Genomic DNA, 19453 nt, shown 5'->3' with positions numbered 1-19453 from the left:
AAATCTACACACCCCTGCCTCTTCTTTTCACTTGAATTTATCAGGTCATTGTTGAAATACATATGTACAGTTTTCTAAAACATGAACTTTCAGAAGTTTAAATCTTAAAAAAATATTGCAAACCATGATAACAATGTTGATCTAATATTAGAAAATACTGGTATTTTCCCTTTTTTAATAAAGAGAGGTTAATTGTGTGATTTGTATAAAGATGAGAGATTCAAATGCCTCAACATTGGATGCATGGAATGTACTGGTATCAAAATTTATTGTAAACCATAACTGAATGGTGCTGATTATAAATGGTGGTGATTTTTTTATCTGATTGCTAAGAAAGCATGAATGCTTGTTAGCAAGCAACCAGAGGTCCAATGGCTTAAGGTCCTCTCTGAGGGACCTGGTAATAAGGATTAATGCCTTACCAAAGGGGACTAGCGCACCAAGTGGGAATCAATCCCGGGTTACCTGAATCCAAACCCCCACTCTACTGACTGAGCTATCCCAACTCCTACTGAGCTTTAGCCAATTTGAATGAACAATTAATGTAAACTATATGAATGAATACACACTGACAATTACAACTATTTGAAAGATCATGTAGGATATTCACAAAACAAAGGTCGATGGGATATTGCCTGTATAATATCAAGGCACAAGAAAGGTACGAATATATGTAGATTATTAAAATGAATTAGGATCCAATACCTTTTTTCATTTTATAATTGTAATTACTTTATAAAGGATAACAGATCTATGAGGCTAGGGGGAATTAATATTCTGTTACTTTCAATTTAAGCTCTATATATACCGTTTGACAATGGTAACTGCGCATGAGATATAAAGGTGATTCGTCATTAACCATCAAGGAAGTTTTCAAATTCACTGACTTACGCATTCATGATATATATCTATTCCTTTAAAAAACATTCTTTTCATAATGTTCAGCCTCTTCATTTTTTCCGAACTGAGAGCGTTCTCATGGTAACAAGACCACTTAACGCAGAGTGGCCCTGAAGTGGCTCTGAAAACCGGTCTCCTAGACTGGTTTCCAAAACTGATTTAAGGGTAACCAGTTCAAGAAAGTAGATGTGAATGGGGTGTGCTCTGTTTACCACAGGCCTGTTGAAGAAAAGTTAATAAAACACAAGACAAAAGAAGTAGTACTTTACCTTATTGCCATATGAACAAAGCCCTATTACATAAATTTACAATCATCTGAACTCGTCAACAATGGCAACTACCATGGTAACATTGCTCAACAGCCAATCAAAACCAAGGATCCATTGAAAAGATACAATGATTGTTTTATGAAACAAGGCCAGGGAGAATGTTTGGTGACAGTCATTGCATGAGAACCTTCAGATTGAAGAGAGATGCAGTTACTTGCTGAGAAAGGATGAACTTCAGAGGTTGAACAACAGTAATCTATAAGAAAATTAATAAAATATAAAACACACTTGTATCAGTAAAAATTCAGTATTTTTAATTGTCATTTCACACATGCATCTTGTTTGTGTAATCTACAATATAAAACAAGAGTGCTGCTGGGGCAAGAACACAATATCCCCACATGTAACGTGGGAAATGGAGTTATTGGTCAAGCAAGAAAAGTGGAAGGTGGCGACTTGATCTTTGAACCTTTGACCCCCAAATCAATAGGCTTCCTGGGATCCATGATAGTATCATAAACACCAAATTATATGAGTCTAGGTTAAGTTAAACTGAAGTTATCTTGTTTAAAAGGAGAAGTTAACGGACGGACAGACGGACACCAAGCGTGATACCATAATACGTCCCATAGGACGGGCGTATAAAATGACATCCATCATCATAGACAACTAAAGATAAAGATTGAAATGTAACTGTCATAACAATTTGATAATAACATCTATCCCTTACTATACAAAAAGGGTGAATGAAATGAATGTTATTTATCAAGCACAATTATACATGAAATATCGATGGTCCATGGTTTTGTACTTGTACTGCTGGCTTTTAACGCTTGTGTGAACTTGAGCTAATAGCTAGCCTTTCACCCTTGCATGGATTCCCACTGATTTCATAGCATACATGCACTTGCCCACTGCAACCATCCTGCCTGTGGGGAATCTACAGGAATGACTATGGTATGTCAATGCAGTACACAATGAACACTTTAAAAATCATTAAAATAATACTTTTGTGAACAAAAATAACTTCCATACAGATCTATGCAATTTACTTTTCAAAAGTAACTCGGAAATAATTTTTGTATTCACCAGAGCAAAACTTGCAAAACTCAAAACTTGAATTTTTGGCATATTTTTGTGTATGCCCTCTATTGGTGGAAAGTAATATGGCAAGAAAATTTTAATTTTTCAATCTCTATTTTTAATTTAGAAAAAAAATTGAAAGAATCAAATTTACTAAAGAGCCAAGTGAAATGATGACTACCTGCAGCTGTAATGGAATCCGACGGTGTCAAACAATCAAGCATTTGTTCCAAAGAAAAAGAGAAAATAAGCCAAACATTGCCAAACTTATTATAGAGGTTTGTAACATCACCTTGTTCATTGAATAAGATTGTACATGTACATACCCAGTATAGATAACTTTTCCTCTTAGCATGGATCTTCCAAGTTAGTTTAGAGAAACCTGCCATCTTGCCATCAACAATCTCCATGTGGGATCGTACACCAAAGAGGGCGCCCTTTGTCTCAAATTCATACTGTGAAGGAGAATGATGCTTTGTGATCGTTGCTGGCAGCTCAATCTTTCCGACCGGAGAGCTTGCATACAGTCGGAAGGGTTTGCCCATCTTCATCTGAGGGGAAGTGTCCAAGTCCTCAGCAACGTATACAATAAATGACATCCACTGGAAATAAAAATAGGAAAAATTAATCAAAGGTGTTGTTCCCACTGAGAAATGTGGTAAGCATATCCAGGAGACTCCTAGAAAGTAAAAATAATTACTGTGAGAAAGCTCACGTTAGTTAAAGGTCAAGTCCATCTTAGAAAAATATTGATTTGAATCAATATAGCAAATTCAGACAAGCATAATGCAGAAAATTTCATCAAAATCGGATGTAAAATGAGAAAGTTATGACATTTTCAAGTTTTGCTTATTTTTTACGAAATAGTTATATGCACAATTTAATCACGTGCAAATGAGAGTCGATGATGTCCCTCACTCACTATTTCTTTTGTTTTTTATTGGTTGAATTATACAATATTTCAATAATTACAGATTTGACAATAAGGACAAATTGGACTGAACCATAAAATGTTAAACAATGGTAATTCCACATGTTCAGGGAGAAGTAAGTTTGTTTCACAGAACAATGGGGGAAAATTAGAATATTTCACATATGATATAATAAAATACAAAAGAAAAAGTGAGTGATGTGTCATCAGTTCCCTCATTTGCATACTAACCGGTATGTGAATATAACTGTTTGGTGAAATTAAGCGAAACTTCATGTCATAACTTTCTTATTTGACATCCGATTTTGATTCAATTTTCAGTGTTATGTTTATTGGATTTTTCATCATCTTTTTGTTGGGCCGGACTTGTTCTTTACTTATTTTTACTCTATTGGAGCCTCCTGGTTAGGTAAAAGTTATGTTTATTTATTGGCTGTACATTCAACTGCCTGGACACTCTGACCTAGGATAGGGCCAGTGCAGCTAGGGAGAATCTACTATAATGATATGGCGACAATTAACATTTGTTGTACTGACTTTCTCATGAAATCATCGTTTATCCTGATTGCAACTGGATCTATTCATTTAATGTGGGCAAGCAATACACTACAGCATGCAGTAGCATGCTGTAGATTCGATAAGACTTTGGAACTCCCTCCCCCAAACTAAAGCACAGTTAATTGTACCTCTCTACACATCTTTAAACAAGAGGTACAAAAGACCCAGCTCCGTTAATAATGGTGGTTGTTTTTACTTGCACGCTGTAAGCAATTTTTTATTGGATAATGTACACTTGCACGCTGCACTTCACCAGTACGACAATACACCAGACGGTGGACTGTTTCCAGAAGAAGCAGCTAGCTGTAGAAGTAGCAGTAAACAAATTGAACAAAAGAATGAGAGACAAAACAAAAAAAAGAAAATGAAAAAAAAGAAGGAAAAAAAGGAATACAAAAAAAAGAAAAAGAAAAAACAATGAAAAAGGAACAAAAAGAAAAAATTGAAAAATAAAGAAACAAAATAACAGTCATTAACTAAAACATAAGTAAACTACCACAGGCAGTCACAATTCTTTGACTCACTTCAGCCATCAGTGAACCAAATCAATTGTTCTCTGGATCTGGACCTGGTTGAAATATAGGGAATAGAATAGGTACTCACGAGTCATGGTACTATAAAAAAAATAGTGAGTCAAAGATTTGTGCCTGGTACTGTAATCATATCAAACCTAGATCTGTCTAAAGTTAGAGGCCCAAGTTACATCTTAATCTATTTTTTTTTAAGTAGATGGACTCTCACTCCAGAAGATAAAAGTAAATTCTACGGCTACACTACATCTACAGCCGGCAGCTGCAGCCCAGGGAAAAGGGAGAGAAAAAAAAAGAAAAATATCTCAAAGTCAAATATTTCTAATAATTCTATCAAAGAAGAAAAGGTAAAGCTAAAAGAAGCATTGGCAAAATTTTGTGGCTGGTTGTCACTTGCCAGAAAAATCGGGTCGAATTCAAGAAGTGTCATGACATCGTTCACTAAAATCCAACGACAACGGTACACATCCCAACACACCCCCGTCTCTGCCCGGTAGACACCGGTACCGTTCCGTACCTTGTGATAACTGTGGAGATCCGTCACCATCCGGAAAGTCTCGTATTTATCTGATGAGATAGTTGCAGATCTTTGAGCAATAAGTGGCTCCGAAACAAGCTCCAACTGTGCTAATATAGCAAGCAGTACTGCCACTACCATGAGGAAAATTACCACAGTGGACCGCATCATGAAAAAGCAAAATAATTGTAATAATAGACTATTCAATAAAATATTGACATTAATTTGCCGAAGCTAAGTTAAGGAGGTACGGTGTCTACAAAGAAAAAGAAGAAGCTATAACTTTTAATTTCTAAAGCCAGAGGTTCAAAAGAGTACACAGGTGCAACCTGTATAAATGGCGAACTGTGGTGCCGCCATGCAGTTTCATGGAAAAACTGAAAAGTGATTCGTGTTGAAAATATGAAAATAGATATGCCTATTTTGGATTATCCTATTTTATTTGATAAAGAAGATAATCAAAACTTGGATACTAAACACAAGTACGAAATATATATATTTCAAAGCGTCGATCCCAGGGGATGGTGGTGGTGGGGGGGGGGGGGGGGCGTGGAGACAGGGGGTAGGCCCCGGCCTATATCCCCAAATATTTCATGTGGGGGATGGCCTGTGTTTTCATCCCCAAATGATTTAAGGTCGAACACATAATAAAATGTATCATATGACAAGTATAAGCATAATACGAACATTATTTTTATTATTATCAGCATTGTTATTAATAATCATTCAAATCATCATAACCAATCATCATCTTCATCATATTGTAGTAATAATGGTAAAAACGATAATGATAAAAATGATTATCCTCGAGATGGTACTGACTCTTTCACCGTGAGCGTCGATCATGGGGATGGGGGTCTATGATACTCCCCATTTCAGGTGAGGGAATGGTGTGTTTAGTCCATGGTAACATTGATTGTCGAAAATACATGTAGGTATGAAGAATGGGGGACAGGGGGCAGACTGCCCCCCCCCCTGACGAGTGACGAGTCCCTACCCATGCAAGGGACGAATCCCTGCCCCCCCCCCTCCCCAGACGAGCCACCATGCAGTGACCCGGCATCCTTTGAAGTTGAAGACATTTTTTTTTTCTTGCTTGTCAATTTTTTTTTCTGGTACGAAATCCTTTATTTGTGGTTGAAGAGCTTTTTTTTCTTGTCATTTTTTTGGCGGACGATGTTGCCCCCCCCCCCTGTGGAAAATCTTAGGTACGATACTGATTGTTAGTGTCTGAAACCATTCCTTTCAGATATCGTTAGAAAAAGATAGATCGAGAAAAAAAAAATCCTGGATAAAAATATGTTAATGTCTTTATACATGATATTTTTTTCTTCAAATTCAATTACCCCTACTAGGCCACAACCCCTTCAGAATGTCTTTTCGTTTTCGTCAGTTACTAGTATCTTCATCCCGATTTGTGATGTAGAATAAATAGGAAAATGAATGAGAATTGAAATTTAACAGAGACAATGTAAAAGCCTTTTAGGGAAATAACTCTGAAAACCGACCAAAAGTTCACCAAATTTTCACGGCCAGTTTAAAAAGTAAAGTACCATTTTCATACATTTTAATATAAATCTTTTACATTTTGCGCTTTACACTTTCCCTCTAAAAACAACTTGTTAATAATGTTGCATTCCCCTAGTATAAGCTGAATATTTGATCCTTTTGGATGTATTCAGCAAAAACTTCAGTGTAGTTTCAAAATGATAAAGGTACTAGATCCCACAAAACTATTTTTGCATTATTTTATCTGTATCATGATTTGATCTGTTCGTTGCTGTACTGTAATCTGTTATGCATGTGAAATGTCGTGAGAGCAATTTTCATTTTGAATCATAAGTATGGCCATAATTTTTCAGAGTGTAAATTTGGAATGTCCATGGTTAGTGTTAATGCGAAGAGTAAAGAAAGTACGAGACGTTTGGTAGTAATTAAAACAGAAATATCCCACAAACTACTGAGTTCCGCATCATTGACCTATAAAGCTGAATATCATTTTTTATTGTAATAATTGGCTGAGCATCAGTAGCGTACCTATGATTTTCATAGGGGGGGGGGCAAAATCGGCCGCCCAAAAATTTGACAAGCAAAAAAAAAGGTCTTCAACCAGAAATAAAGGATTTCGTACCAGAAAAAAATTGACAAGCAAAAAAAAAAAGTTCCTCAACAGGATGTCAAGAACATTTCGCACCAGAAAAACAAATTGACAAGCAAAAAAGAGGGTCTCCAACTTCAAAGCAGGGGGCCACTGGTGGCTCTTCAGTGGGGGGCACTCTGCCCCCCCATAGTTACGCTAGTTTTGTTTGCTTGTAAAAAAATGTTGATGTTTCCTCCCTAAAATTTAGGTTGATACCTTTTTTTTTGGGCTTGTCACATTTTTACCTGTGTCCCTCCCAAAATTTCAGGTGGACCCCCCTAAATTTTTTGGCTTCCGCCGCCAGTGGTTTACAGCGTCGGGAAACTAATCCCCTCAAACAATTAAGAGTATGAGCGATGGTTAATGGAACACAAGAACATACATGCCTGTACGTTTAAAACAGATATGATCGAACTTCCCAATTCGAAGTCACTTCGAAGCATAAAGATACTAGTTTGCTTCAGTGATATGCTAGTCTACTAGATCGAATAGAAGACCTTCACTCCGGGGGCGGATCCAAGATTTTCCAACTGGGGGGGGGCATATTTTCCCCGAGGAAAAAATTTGACAAGCAAATAAAAAGGGTCTTCACTTTCAAGGGGGGGCACACTTGTGTTTTAACGGCATTTTTACATTACAAATTTTAATTGTGCCTCTCAAGGGGGAGGGGCGCGGGCCAGCTGGATCCGCAAGTGCTTTACGGTTAGCCGGGATGGATATTTGTTTTTCAACACTCCATCAGTCGCCCTAAAAGATCACCACTTACAACTATCTAAAACACACACACACACACACACACATGTAAGTTCCAACTTCTGATGAGGCAGTGTTATTTTTCACAAAGAGCTGTTAAGGAATGGAACAGCCTTCCAGCATCCTATGTGTTGCAGAAAGTCCGTCATTGAGCACTTTCAAATCGAACCTTGACAAATTTTGGTCACTGAAGAAGGTTTAACCCTGTCTATATAATTAAATGTCCGAATGCACTTCCACAACAACACAGCGCTTATTCTAAGTGATTATTAATGATCTGTAGACACCGAGAAATAGCTGTTAATCGATCAGAGTAGGCTGTTCATTACTGCTCTCCTTCAGACAAAATTACATGCACTACAATGTGTTGGCAGGGAGGGGTGGCAGAGGTATCGTGGACTGCAAAAAATCCATGAAAAACACTCGAAAATCACTCAAAATCATAGGCAATGTTCTTTACACCAAACTTTGCACCAGTAATGAACATTCAATTTTGCCTATTAAAATTTTCATTTATGGCATTTAAGATTACGTTTCAAACCAAAGCATCGTTAATTTATTCATAAACTGCATTAAAGGTTAGATAATTTATTTTTTATTAAAGGGATGGTCCGGGCTGAAAGTATGTATAGCTTAATAAATAAAGTAGAATAGAATTCACCTAGCAAAATGCAGAAAAAAATCGGATAACAAATAACAAAGTTATTGAATTCTAAATTTTAGCAATATTTTGTGAAAACAGTCGTCATGAATATTCAATAGGTGGGCTGATGATGTCACATCGATCTCCACTTGTTCTTTTGTATTTTATTATATGAAATTATGTTTATTCAATTTTTTCCTCCAAGAACTACAAAAATTGGATTGACAAATGATTTAGTGCATTTAATTATTTATTGCTACAACTTATTTCATTATAAGGAGACATATTATTCAGAAATAATGAACAAATTATGATTTTCTTTATATGTAAGAACATAAGAAAACGGAAAGTGGAGATGTGACATCATCAGCACACCTAATGAATATTCATGACGACTGTTTTCACAAAATACTGCTGAACTTTAAACTTCAATAATTTTATTATTTGTTATCCGATTTTGATGAAATTTTCGGCATTTATTTTGCTCTGTGATAAATTCAGCCCGGTCCCATCCCTTTAAACTTACATATTTTTCCTTATTTATTTTTACTTTGACGTCTCGCGGCGACACTACTTCATCCATGCTGACGTTCGTTCGTGAACAGTTCGGTAGTTCTGCAAGATTTTCTCGTTTTTCACGGCTGTTTGCACTTATTCGCGAAGATGGTAAGAAAAATGATCTTTAGTGCTCATACATTGTGCATGGTTTTAGATAGTCACTCAAGATTTTACTACATTTTTGAGCAGATATATTTTGTGTTGTACCATACATTGCTTTTTGTGTTGTGACATGTGTGATTGAATTATTTACGGCACGCGCGTTTCCGTTTTACACCCTGGCGAAGGCATTTTCCGGAAAAGTAGCCAAAAAGCGACTAGTGAAGAGTCTACACACGTCGCTGGTTGCATTGCAGCCTGCGTGCGACACAGGCGAGTCCACCACCGCATGCAATTTGCACAGTTACTGATCAGAGCACAGAGTTCCTCGGCACCGGCTTCATGTACACAGAGAGCCGCGGCAGTCAGGAGTGAAATCCGAACATGCTTTTGCAGTCGCGTTGTTTATGATAGTTTTTTTTTCTAAAAATAAATTATTAACTAAATGAATAGAATGACAGACAAAATCAAAATAAACAGATACTTATAGTAGACAAATTGAAGTTTGATGGATTGATACACTTAGAAGCTGCCGAAAGATCTGATAAATAGATAGAGACAAGGTAGACAGATAGATAGAAATAGAGAGAGAGAGGTGGATAGATAGATAGAAAGAGAGAGAAAGAGGGAGAGATTGATGGATAGATATATAAATAGAGAGAGGGGGAGAGACAGAGAGGTCGATATATAGAGGGAGAGGGATCGAGAGAGACGGAGGAGAGAGAGAAGGATAGATAGATAGAGAGAGAGAGAATTGTTGTAGATAGAAATATGGACGGACAAAGAGAAAGAGAGAAAAAAGACAGACAGATGCTAGAGAAGGAGAGAGATAGAGAATTTGAGAGACAGATAGATAGATGTTAATTAGATAGATAGAAAGATTAAGAATGAGAGAGACGTACAGAGAAGATGGACAAATTAACAGATAGATAGATACATAGATAGATAGATATAGATAGAGAGAAATAGAGAAAGACAGACAGATGGATAGAGAGAGAGAGATAGAGATATTGAGATAGATGTTAGATAAAGAATGAGAGAGACAGAGAAGATTATTAGATAGATAGATACTGCAGTTACATAGATAGATAAGATAGAGATAGAATTTGAGAGATAGATATATAGACAGATAGAGAGAAAGACAGACATCAGAAAATCGGCAAGGCAAACATTCGTATTGAACCTGGAAAGTATAAGCTCAGCTGCATTTGCAAGTATGTTCTGCGGATAACTTCGGTGCGGACTTTGGATCGCGCGCCCAGCTGATAATGTAAACAAACGTAGACGTAGACTCTTCACTAGTCGCTTTTTGGCTACTTTTCCGGAAAATGCCTTCGCCAGGGTGTAAAACGGAAACGCGCTTACGGCACGTAGGATGGGGGGTCGGGTGTCCGGACACTTTATCTTTTTGAAGCCTTCTTTTTTGTCTGTGGATTACACTAAAAATATGAATTCATTACTTGTAATCATTATCTATTTTGTTCTTTATAATATTTCCCAACATTTTGTACTAAAAATTGATGAAACTTCGCTTGTAAATTTTTCCAAATGACAGACATTCTAAAATTGATTGTCCGGACCAACAACCCGTCCGGATACACAACAACTGGGTATACATTACATTTCACTGTCTCTCATAATCATAAATGATGTAAATGATCTAAATGTAGGTTGGCAATATTTGGCCTATTTCCTCTCAATCCAACAAATAAATACTTGTTTTCTTTGTACAGCTATACAGCTCAGTTTCTACATTTTTGTTCATGATGATAATGACATGCAATGATTATGATGCATGCTACATACACATGATCATCACATGATACAGCAATGTCGACATGGCAGTGCGCCATGGCATTAATTTTTCAGGGACAAAAAGTCAAAAGAGAGTTTGTGAAATGTGAGATAAAGTTAATTTTGCCTTTTGGCCTTCCACAAGTTCCAGTTTTTTATTAAGTTAGACTTAGAGAGGCTCAATAATATATGTTCAAATTAGCAGTTTTTGAGCATCCTGTTGAATGAAAAATGATCCCCAAGATAATGAAAAACAGAACATAAATGAATGCCAGAGTAGAATAATTAACTAGACTTACAAAACTGGGCGCTACTGCAGTTTCACACAAGCCGATTGCAACAACAATAGCTGATTGCCAGCATACCTCATCACCAGTACTCGTTCACAGATGTCATTACAAGTCTTTCAGTCACATTTACCAATCGCTATATTTGGAAAAGAGGTGGGTATATTGACCTCAAAATGTGATTGAGAGACTTGCTACGACATTTGTGACATTTGTGAACGATTACTGGTGGTGAGGTATGCTGGTATGCGAAACTGCATTAGTGCCCAAAACTGATAGTTTTTTTTATTTTTCAAATGTTGCATCTATGATCTACTGCCCTCTCTAAGCAATTTAAAAATTCTATTTTTTAAAAGGCTTTTTGAGCACCTTTTTAACAAATAAAGTGATTAGAAAACCCAGAATGCTACAAACAAATATATCCTAAAATTTTCATTATTCCATGCTCGAGAAGTGGTTTTAAAAAATGGAGATATTACAGTTTGATAAGGTGCTCGATCATGATAAAGTTTCAATGATAAGTTGCAAAATTTATCCTGTAGAAATAAAAACTTTTACATTTTTCATAATTCATATCCACATCATTACTGATTTAGGGCATACACATTAATAGTAGGATGTACCCTCAAAATATATGTAGACACCATTTATTTTAATATTAACTTTCTAGCTTTCCATTACAGATTTATATTAAATATCAAATTTGGAGGTTTGCCTTCTTTCTCCACATGCACCAAATGCTGAAATGCAAAAAAGGGAGATGTTGCACATAGTACTAAATAAAATCAATCACGTGATATTTATATGAATTCACAAGTACCTCTACCATTGCCCAATCATGATGTAGCATGCTCAACAGTAATGTTTCTGACTTTCTGTTTTTATTTTCATTTTGTTGTAGCCCAAAGCCGGAAAGACCAAGGTAGCTGCTAAGTCTGTGAAACTGATTCATCCCCAGAGCAGAAAGGCTAACAAGCTTGGTGCAAGAGAGATTCATAAAGAGAGAGTCAGAAAGTGAGTCCAATCATTTATGATGAAGGAAATGTGTCATGGTATATGTTTTATCCTCTTCAAATCAAAAGCCTCAATTCCATCACAATGAAGTAAGACTTAATGATTTGGAGCAATCTTGCATTCAAAGATATAATAATAATGATAATAGCTGGATTTATAAAGCACTATTTTTGAAGATTCAAAGGGCTGCTAATATTACTCAGGCTTTAGCTCGAGCTACCATCACCGGCCCTCAGTGCATGCAAGGAATTACTCCTGCCGGGTACCCACTCACCTATCCTGGGTCGAGTGCAGCACAGTATGGATAAATTTCTTGCTGACGGAAAATTCGCCATGACTATGATTCCAACCCACGATCCTCTGTTTCAAAGGCGAGAGTCATAACCATTAGACCATGACGCATGATTATGATGCATGATTTAGCTTGTGTATTTACTCAGCATCCATTTACATCACAAAGAAAATGAGAGCATGGATGGGAATTGTTCTCCAAAACTGTGACATTTGTGTTACGGCAAGTAAACAGGGGTTCAGCTTGCTTCCTTGAATATCAGAATTTTTTGCTCTCTGGTCCTACCCATATAGCCGCAAATTGGCCATTAAAATGGGAGGAATCAAGATAGTGGTCAATTACAAATCCTTGCTTGTTACTTAATATTTCCAGATAATTTTGAAAAGCTAGTTTGAGATTTATATTATATTTGACTACCTTTCTCATAGATGTATGCCAATTTGAATAATTTTTTTTGTTTGTGTGTGTTTTAATTCATATGACCAAAATTTAATCTTCACTTATCTGTGACTTTCTTTCTCAGAGTTCATCAGGAGACTTCGTTTAAGAACTCTGTTCTCATTGAGAAGTTAAAGTGGTTTCAAGATGCATTGGATCCAGATAAAACAAACTACAGCAGAGCTGATGCTGAGGAGATAGTAGAAAGGTGATGATGATGATGATGATGGTGTTGATGATGATGAAAATGAAAATGATGAAAATTAAGATGATAATGTTGATGATGGTGATGATCATGATGGTGATGATAGTGGTGATGATGGTTTTGGTGATGGTGATAGTGATGATGAAGGTGATGATAATGGCGATGATGTTGATGATGATGGTGATAGTGATGATGACGATGGTGTTGATGATGATGGTGATGATGATGATGATGAAGGTGATGATAATGGTGATGATGGTGATAACAATGGTGATGATGATGGTGATGCTACTACTACTACTAATTCTCTACTACTACTACTACTACTACTACTACTACTACTACTACTACTACTACTACTACTACTACTACTACTACTACTACTACCACTACCACTACCACTACCACTACCACTACCACTACCACTACCACTACTACTACTACTACTACTACTACTACTACTACTACTACTACTACTACTACTACATGTACTTCTACTACTACTTCTAAGTACTACTACTTCTTCTATTACTACTGCTGCTGCTTATGATATAGCTCATATCCCCATCTCTCTCAAAATATCTTTTTATTTACTACTTTGACTACTAGTACTACTCAATTTTTGTTATTATGCATGTACAGTATATCACAGTTGCAGATGTATATGAATGCAAGGAATAAGAGGCTTACATAAAATTTAAAATTGATTATATTTTCTGGATTTCAATTGTGCTTGATCAGGTACCTAGAGAGATTTGAAGAAGAACTGGAGCAAATATCAATTGTCAATAGCATCAAATCAAGGAGTGGACGGCAACACGCTACTAGAGAAGATGTTATCAAACAAACGATGAACAGAGAAGAAGAACAGTTCAATACTTGTGGTTTTGGTGAGTATATTAATTACTCCTTGTAATTCTTTTAAAGTCGTATAATTTCTCCAAAAATATGCCATAAAAAATGAAGTGACTGTATCTGTGCATTGGATATTCCATCACATCTTTTCATACCCCCTTTTAATAGAAAATTATTTCTTTATCATTATGTTAAAAATTGATTTATGGAATTTACATTTTGAAGCTGCTTGCATACCATCACAAAGTTAAAACTTTTTAAAATTTAAGAACTCTTGTTCCTGACCAATATTTTTTCTGTGACATTGTGTGTGTGAATATTTGATGTTCTTAAAGTGCAAAGGAAATGCTATATTCTTTTATGTTCCTTTTGAAATCTCCCTCATCTTTTTTGTGATTGAATTAGAATTGGATGTCTCAGCATACAATTTTCTGAATTTATGCAACATTTTGCACTGTTATGATTGACCAAATATTGCTCAAGAACCCAGTTCCATGGCTGATATCAATATACAAATTCAGTGTTCATAAGTGTATATTTGTAAATGTAATGATCCTTTGTGATTTACCTACTGACATTATTGAGATTACTTGCTGTTTATAATCACAAAAATTTGCAGCTAAATCTGTCTAATCATAACCTTGTATGTGAACCAATTATTATAATCTATGTATTGTATTTTGGCTGAAATATCAATGATGATATTTCAACTCTTTAAATCTGTACATTATGGCTAAACTCGAGTACCGAACTTTCTGTTTTCTCTTGAAGAAATTCCAGACATCTGTGACGGAAGAAACCTGAAGCTCTTTCGTGTATGGGATGGAAGCCCTAAATTCCTTGGAAACATCAAAATGAGGAGGATTGTGAGAACTATTCCTGACCTATCAGACTTTGGTAAACAATCAACGAATTCACATGGATTGGTGGAAGATGGTCAAGAACTTGATGCTGAGAGAGTGGATGAACAGGAAGGTGATCACCAGGGTCGAGGGGACGACGACGGGGATGATGATGAGGGGGTTGAGGATGATTTGTTGGACAGCGATGAGGAAGAGATGGAAGATGAAAGGAACGATAGTAAAGAAGATGAAGGGGTAGAAAGTCTTTGAATGCCTCACAACAAATGAACAATGGAGTTGCCGTGACGGGAGTGAATTTTCCTCAAGGTGCTAAACAAATATTGTAGAGGTGTTGTTGCTCAGTGGATAAGTCTTCGGACTTTGAACCACAAGGTCCGGGTTCAAATCCCACCGCAGCACTAGCGTCCTTTCGCAAGGCGTTTATCTACATTTGCCACTCTTGACCCAGGTGTAGTAAATTGGTAACCGGTAGGAAGGAATTCCTTGAATGCTCGATGCGCCCAATAAGCTTATTGGGCGCATCGAGCATTCGAGGAAGGATAGCCGCGCTAAGAACCATTTGTATTGAGCACTATATAAATGTTGCATATTATTATTATTATTATTATAATATATGTTGAAGAATCATCAGAGCATCATCAGTGTGAGAACAACTATCATTTCAGATCAATGCTTATATAATGAAGTGTCAATAAAGGTCATTTTCACCGCTATGAAACCATTTTTATTTCTTAATATACTCAATGTATTGTCTAGGGAAACTAAACTACAATTTAATTTGATTTCTGTATCAATTACAATACAGATCACTATTCCTTTTCCGCCTACTCATCAACAAGGTCATTTTAATACCCTAAAGAAGTTATATTCAAAATGTATGAAAAATCTGTAAAAGCAGTTGATCAAAATCAATGTGTTTGGATGATTTTGAAATTCGGAATTCATTTTAAACTACAGGTAAATTTGCATATGTTTACCTTTTGTAAGTCGAATATTTGCCCAGGTTGAAGCAATGTTTTGCACCAGATTATTTGTCTCTTGATATTAAAGTTGTCCATTGTCCAAGGGTTTCGTTGAATAAATATTTAGGCAGTGTGGACAACTGTCCGGTGAATTCGTGAGAGGTATTTTGCTGGACTTAAAAAAGAAGTTTTTGTACACAATCAAGGATTCTTGGTATTACTTTGTGAGACTTTATACTTTTATGCCTTTCAGGCTACTTTCTCTCCCCCTCCCCCTGCTATTTTTTTTCAGACTGTTTTCCTAAACCAACAGTATTTGCTGTAATAGCTGGGGAAGCAGGTGTCAATCCTGGACTATCGCCCAGCTGATGAATATTGATGATTTTACCATACAGTATGCATTTGACATGAAACTTTCTACTTCTATGATTGTGGTTTCAGACTACAGCTCTTTGCACTGCAATTGCCTGGCTATCACTTCAATATAAAAGCAGGCTAATGCTGCTTTTTAACAGTCATACCATGCCATTTTCTGTGCTAGCCCACTGTAGTAATATTAGGAAGTGTGAAACCGAATTTGGCTAAGCCAGACCCCAGGAAAATTACTGAGTTAAGACCTACCCCCCCCCCCCACACACACACACTTTTTAGCCCTGCATATTTCCTAGGGTTAAAGAAAATTTCTGTAGTCTGAAAAGTGTTTTTATGTTGCTTTAGGCTTCTTTAGACTGCATGCTCTGTTTCTAAAGCTGGAGATGAGTTTGACTGTTTGAAGAAGCCTAAAAGAACGTGGTAGTATCACAGGGTAATTTATCTGGGGGGGTTGTGTGTGGTTCAGATTTTTTTTCACACGCAAGGGACTTTCGTCTATCCTCATTTTTTTTTTAATTATGTGAAAAAAATGCTTTGTATTGCTGTTACAATGAGTAATGGATGAAATATAAACGTATATATACTTACCATCATGTATGTTTTATTTTTGTGGGGGGTTCTACATTTTCTGGCATGCTGTTTTATCATTCAGGTAAAACAATGGACTTGGGATTAATAGATAAATGATGTTGGTGATGGTGATTATGGTGATGATGATGGTGATGTTGATGGTGGTGGTGATAGTGGTGATTATGATGATGGAGATGATGATTATGATGACGATGATGAATATGATTATAATAATAATTACAGTTATTACTAGGAGGTGAAAATGGTGTTGATGGTAGTGAATATGATGATGAAAACGAATATGGCGGGGATAAAAATGATGGTGGTGATGATGATGGAAATGAAATTGGAAATACCCTCATTCTTTTTAACTAATTTACCATGTATTTTCCCCTTTCTCCCTTCCCTCTTGCTCTCCCTCCCCCCAGCCTCCCACTCCCTCTCTTTCTTTCTCTCCCCCATCTCTATTTGCCCACTGTCTCTTTCTGATCCTCTCCTCCCGTATCATATGTGTTTTTCTCTCTTTTTCAGCCATTCAAACCTCTCCACAATGATCGTAGTGTACTCAAAGCATGGCAAACGTGAAACACATTTCATTCTAGCACCACATTTATTTATACTGCTTTCTTTCTTAGTAATACTACACTGTCATCAACCATCACATCAAGTTCTCTCTATACACATTCATATTCAATATACCTTGCATCTTGTTTGCATATACACCCTGAATTTTCAAACTACAATGTGCATCTACACGCTAGGGCAAAGACATGGCAGCTTACATATAAAGACATCAAAATGCACATTTCTCAAGTGATTTGTGATATTACATGTACATACACATTCACAACAGCTTAAATAAGGAATCATTAATGTTTGTACTAGACATAATTGACAGAGTAAAATTAGTGACTCTTTAATACCATGGACCAACTACAACTGAGAGACATAGCCTGAATATGGGGCAAGATATTCCAGATCATTTTGCTTTAAAAGATAATGGCAGTAAATGTTTATACATCTTTTTCAAACCTAGTCTGCAGGCAGAGACCCTGATTGAAACTTTGATCAATCAACAAGTGTGTCTCCACGCAAAGACTAGCACATACAAAACTTGCTGTTTCAATTCTGAGCGAGAGCATGGAGCAACTGTGTTAGTAGCTCCATGGCGAGAGGGCCTTCAGTACACAAGGCATGAGTAGGCTGCACATTCAGACCCTTAACTCCAGTGAAGGGTTTGCACAGCAAGACTATTTCAAGCCTTCCATTTGCTATAGAATTTTGAGGGAGTCGGGCCAGTATGAGGTATATGATCACTCTCTGGCATTAGTACTGCATACGATATCAAAGAATTATTTTCTTCAATAATGTGTCTATATACACATGATCACATAAGACATCGAGCGCATCATTTGCAAGGTTTTCAGTGAGTGGGTAGCATTTTTACAAACGCAACAAATTCAATTCTGATACCTGAAAAATGTTTGAACATAATCTATGAATTGTAGTTTAAAAATAACAATCTGTAAGGCTCATACTGAATTGCAACATTCACAGGAAATCATGTTTCTAATCAATTGCATATCATACTGAGCATTTCAATTGGTACTTCATTTTGAAAAGTTTTAGATGAATGATGGTTTGGCTTCTAATGCCTCATTGTACAAGAGCTGCAATTATATTCGTACTGTAGTTCATGTTAAATTTACTGTCAGAATGAGTGAAACCCAAAAAATGAATCAAAAGAATCTTTTTTCAAATAAAACCATATCATCTCATGTCTCTGAAAAAAAATAGAAATAAGTCATGATCATCGACACATAGCAAGTTCACAGCAAGGTCTGAAAATTTGCATTATGGCATAAAACAATTCATCATCATTCATGCACTACTGATCACAAATTTAAACTAAGTGCAGAACAGAGGCTAAAGTGTATGCTATCAAATGATATATATTTCATTAGATTTTATAATAGCTAGATTAGGAAAATTCTAGCAAATTTCATATTCTGTCGTTACAGTGTTGTTAATATATACTGGTAGTGTACAAATAATTTATAGATACCTCTTCCATTAAAAGTGAAGCTAGCATCATTTCATTAAAATTCTGCTAAAACTTGTATCATTCATTTTGAATTCCATGATATTCATATCTACTTCTAATTTTTAATTTTAAACAAAATATCAATTATTAACTATCTGAGGAATGAAAGCAGATAGTACAGGAGTCACCCCTATGAATTAAACTGCCCTACATATTTTTAAACACAAAAATTTGTTTGACTACAGATATACAAAAATACAAGGTTATCACATAGAGACCAACATGTGAGCTGATTTGGAGTACGGTAATAGCTAATCATAATAATACAAAGAATTGATATACATGTACATACAATACACATTGGTAATTCCATGGACCCACTAGTCAGAGTAGTATTGTAGGTCCATGGTTGCTACATAGTAAATCATAATAACCATTTAAAATACCCTGTTCTCACAACTAAGGACCCAACAAAGAGATTGATCACATGACTAAGTGTTACGATCAATTCCACAGATCAGAATCAATGTACAATCACTTGCAGAATCAAACTTTGATTAATCGCTAAGTTTTGTGTTGCGGGGCCCAGGGACCCGTCTTACAAAATGTTACGATTGATCCGTTCAACCTCAACTGTATGGAAATCCACCAGTGATGTCATAATTTTTTTTTAGAAAAATGTGCACAATGTCCTTTGCAAAGAAAAAGAACCACACAGAATTTTCAAGGAAATGATGAATGTATGAATACACATCTTATCTATAAAATATTTTGCA

General features: G+C 36.1%; 2 protein-coding genes across 2 annotated transcripts; one reads left to right on the top strand and one right to left on the bottom strand.

Moving 5' to 3' along the window:
* Positions 1–713: 713 nt before the first annotated feature.
* Positions 714–5047, bottom strand: LOC121431937. Its single transcript, XM_041629716.1, has 3 exons — positions 4789–5047; positions 2579–2854; positions 714–1425 (listed from the first exon to the last, which is right to left on the bottom strand). Exons 1-3 carry the CDS (start codon positions 4957–4959, stop codon positions 1342–1344), a joined length of 531 nt encoding a protein of 176 aa, XP_041485650.1. The 5' UTR covers positions 4960–5047; the 3' UTR covers positions 714–1341.
* Positions 5048–8872: 3825 nt separating this feature from the next.
* LOC121431989 (translation machinery-associated protein 16-like) lies at positions 8873–15000 on the top strand. Its single transcript, XM_041629791.1, has 5 exons — positions 8873–8990; positions 11964–12076; positions 12892–13014; positions 13753–13901; positions 14638–15000. Exons 1-5 carry the CDS (start codon positions 8988–8990, stop codon positions 14976–14978), a joined length of 729 nt encoding a protein of 242 aa, XP_041485725.1. The 5' UTR covers positions 8873–8987; the 3' UTR covers positions 14979–15000.
* Positions 15001–19453: the final 4453 nt, after the last annotated feature.

Source organism: Lytechinus variegatus, chromosome 18 (assembly GCF_018143015.1).
Source record: "Lytechinus variegatus isolate NC3 chromosome 18, Lvar_3.0, whole genome shotgun sequence".
In the NCBI taxonomy this organism is placed as follows: Eukaryota; Metazoa; Echinodermata; class Echinoidea; order Temnopleuroida; family Toxopneustidae; genus Lytechinus; species Lytechinus variegatus.
Note: the sequence above shows the minus strand (reverse complement) of the source record. Positions and strands in the feature narration are given on the sequence as shown.

Bases quoted from the DNA above. Each gene is read 5' to 3' on its own strand.
- LOC121431989 (XM_041629791.1), top strand. The intron at 12,077-12,891 runs GTGAGTCCAATC...TTTCTTTCTCAG, and splicing joins CATAAAGAGAGAGTCAGAAA to AGTTCATCAGGAGACTTCGT. The intron at 13,902-14,637 runs GTGAGTATATTA...TTTCTCTTGAAG, and splicing joins GTTCAATACTTGTGGTTTTG to AAATTCCAGACATCTGTGAC.
- LOC121431937 (XM_041629716.1), bottom strand. From the start codon at position 4,959: ATGATGCGGTCCACTGTGGTAATTTTCCTCATGGTAGTGGCAGTACTG. The intron at 2,855-4,788 runs GTACGGAACGGT...TTTTATTTCCAG, and splicing joins ATCTCCACAGTTATCACAAG to TGGATGTCATTTATTGTATA. The intron at 1,426-2,578 runs GTATGTACATGT...ATTTTCTTATAG, and splicing joins GGAAAAGTTATCTATACTGG to ATTACTGTTGTTCAACCTCT.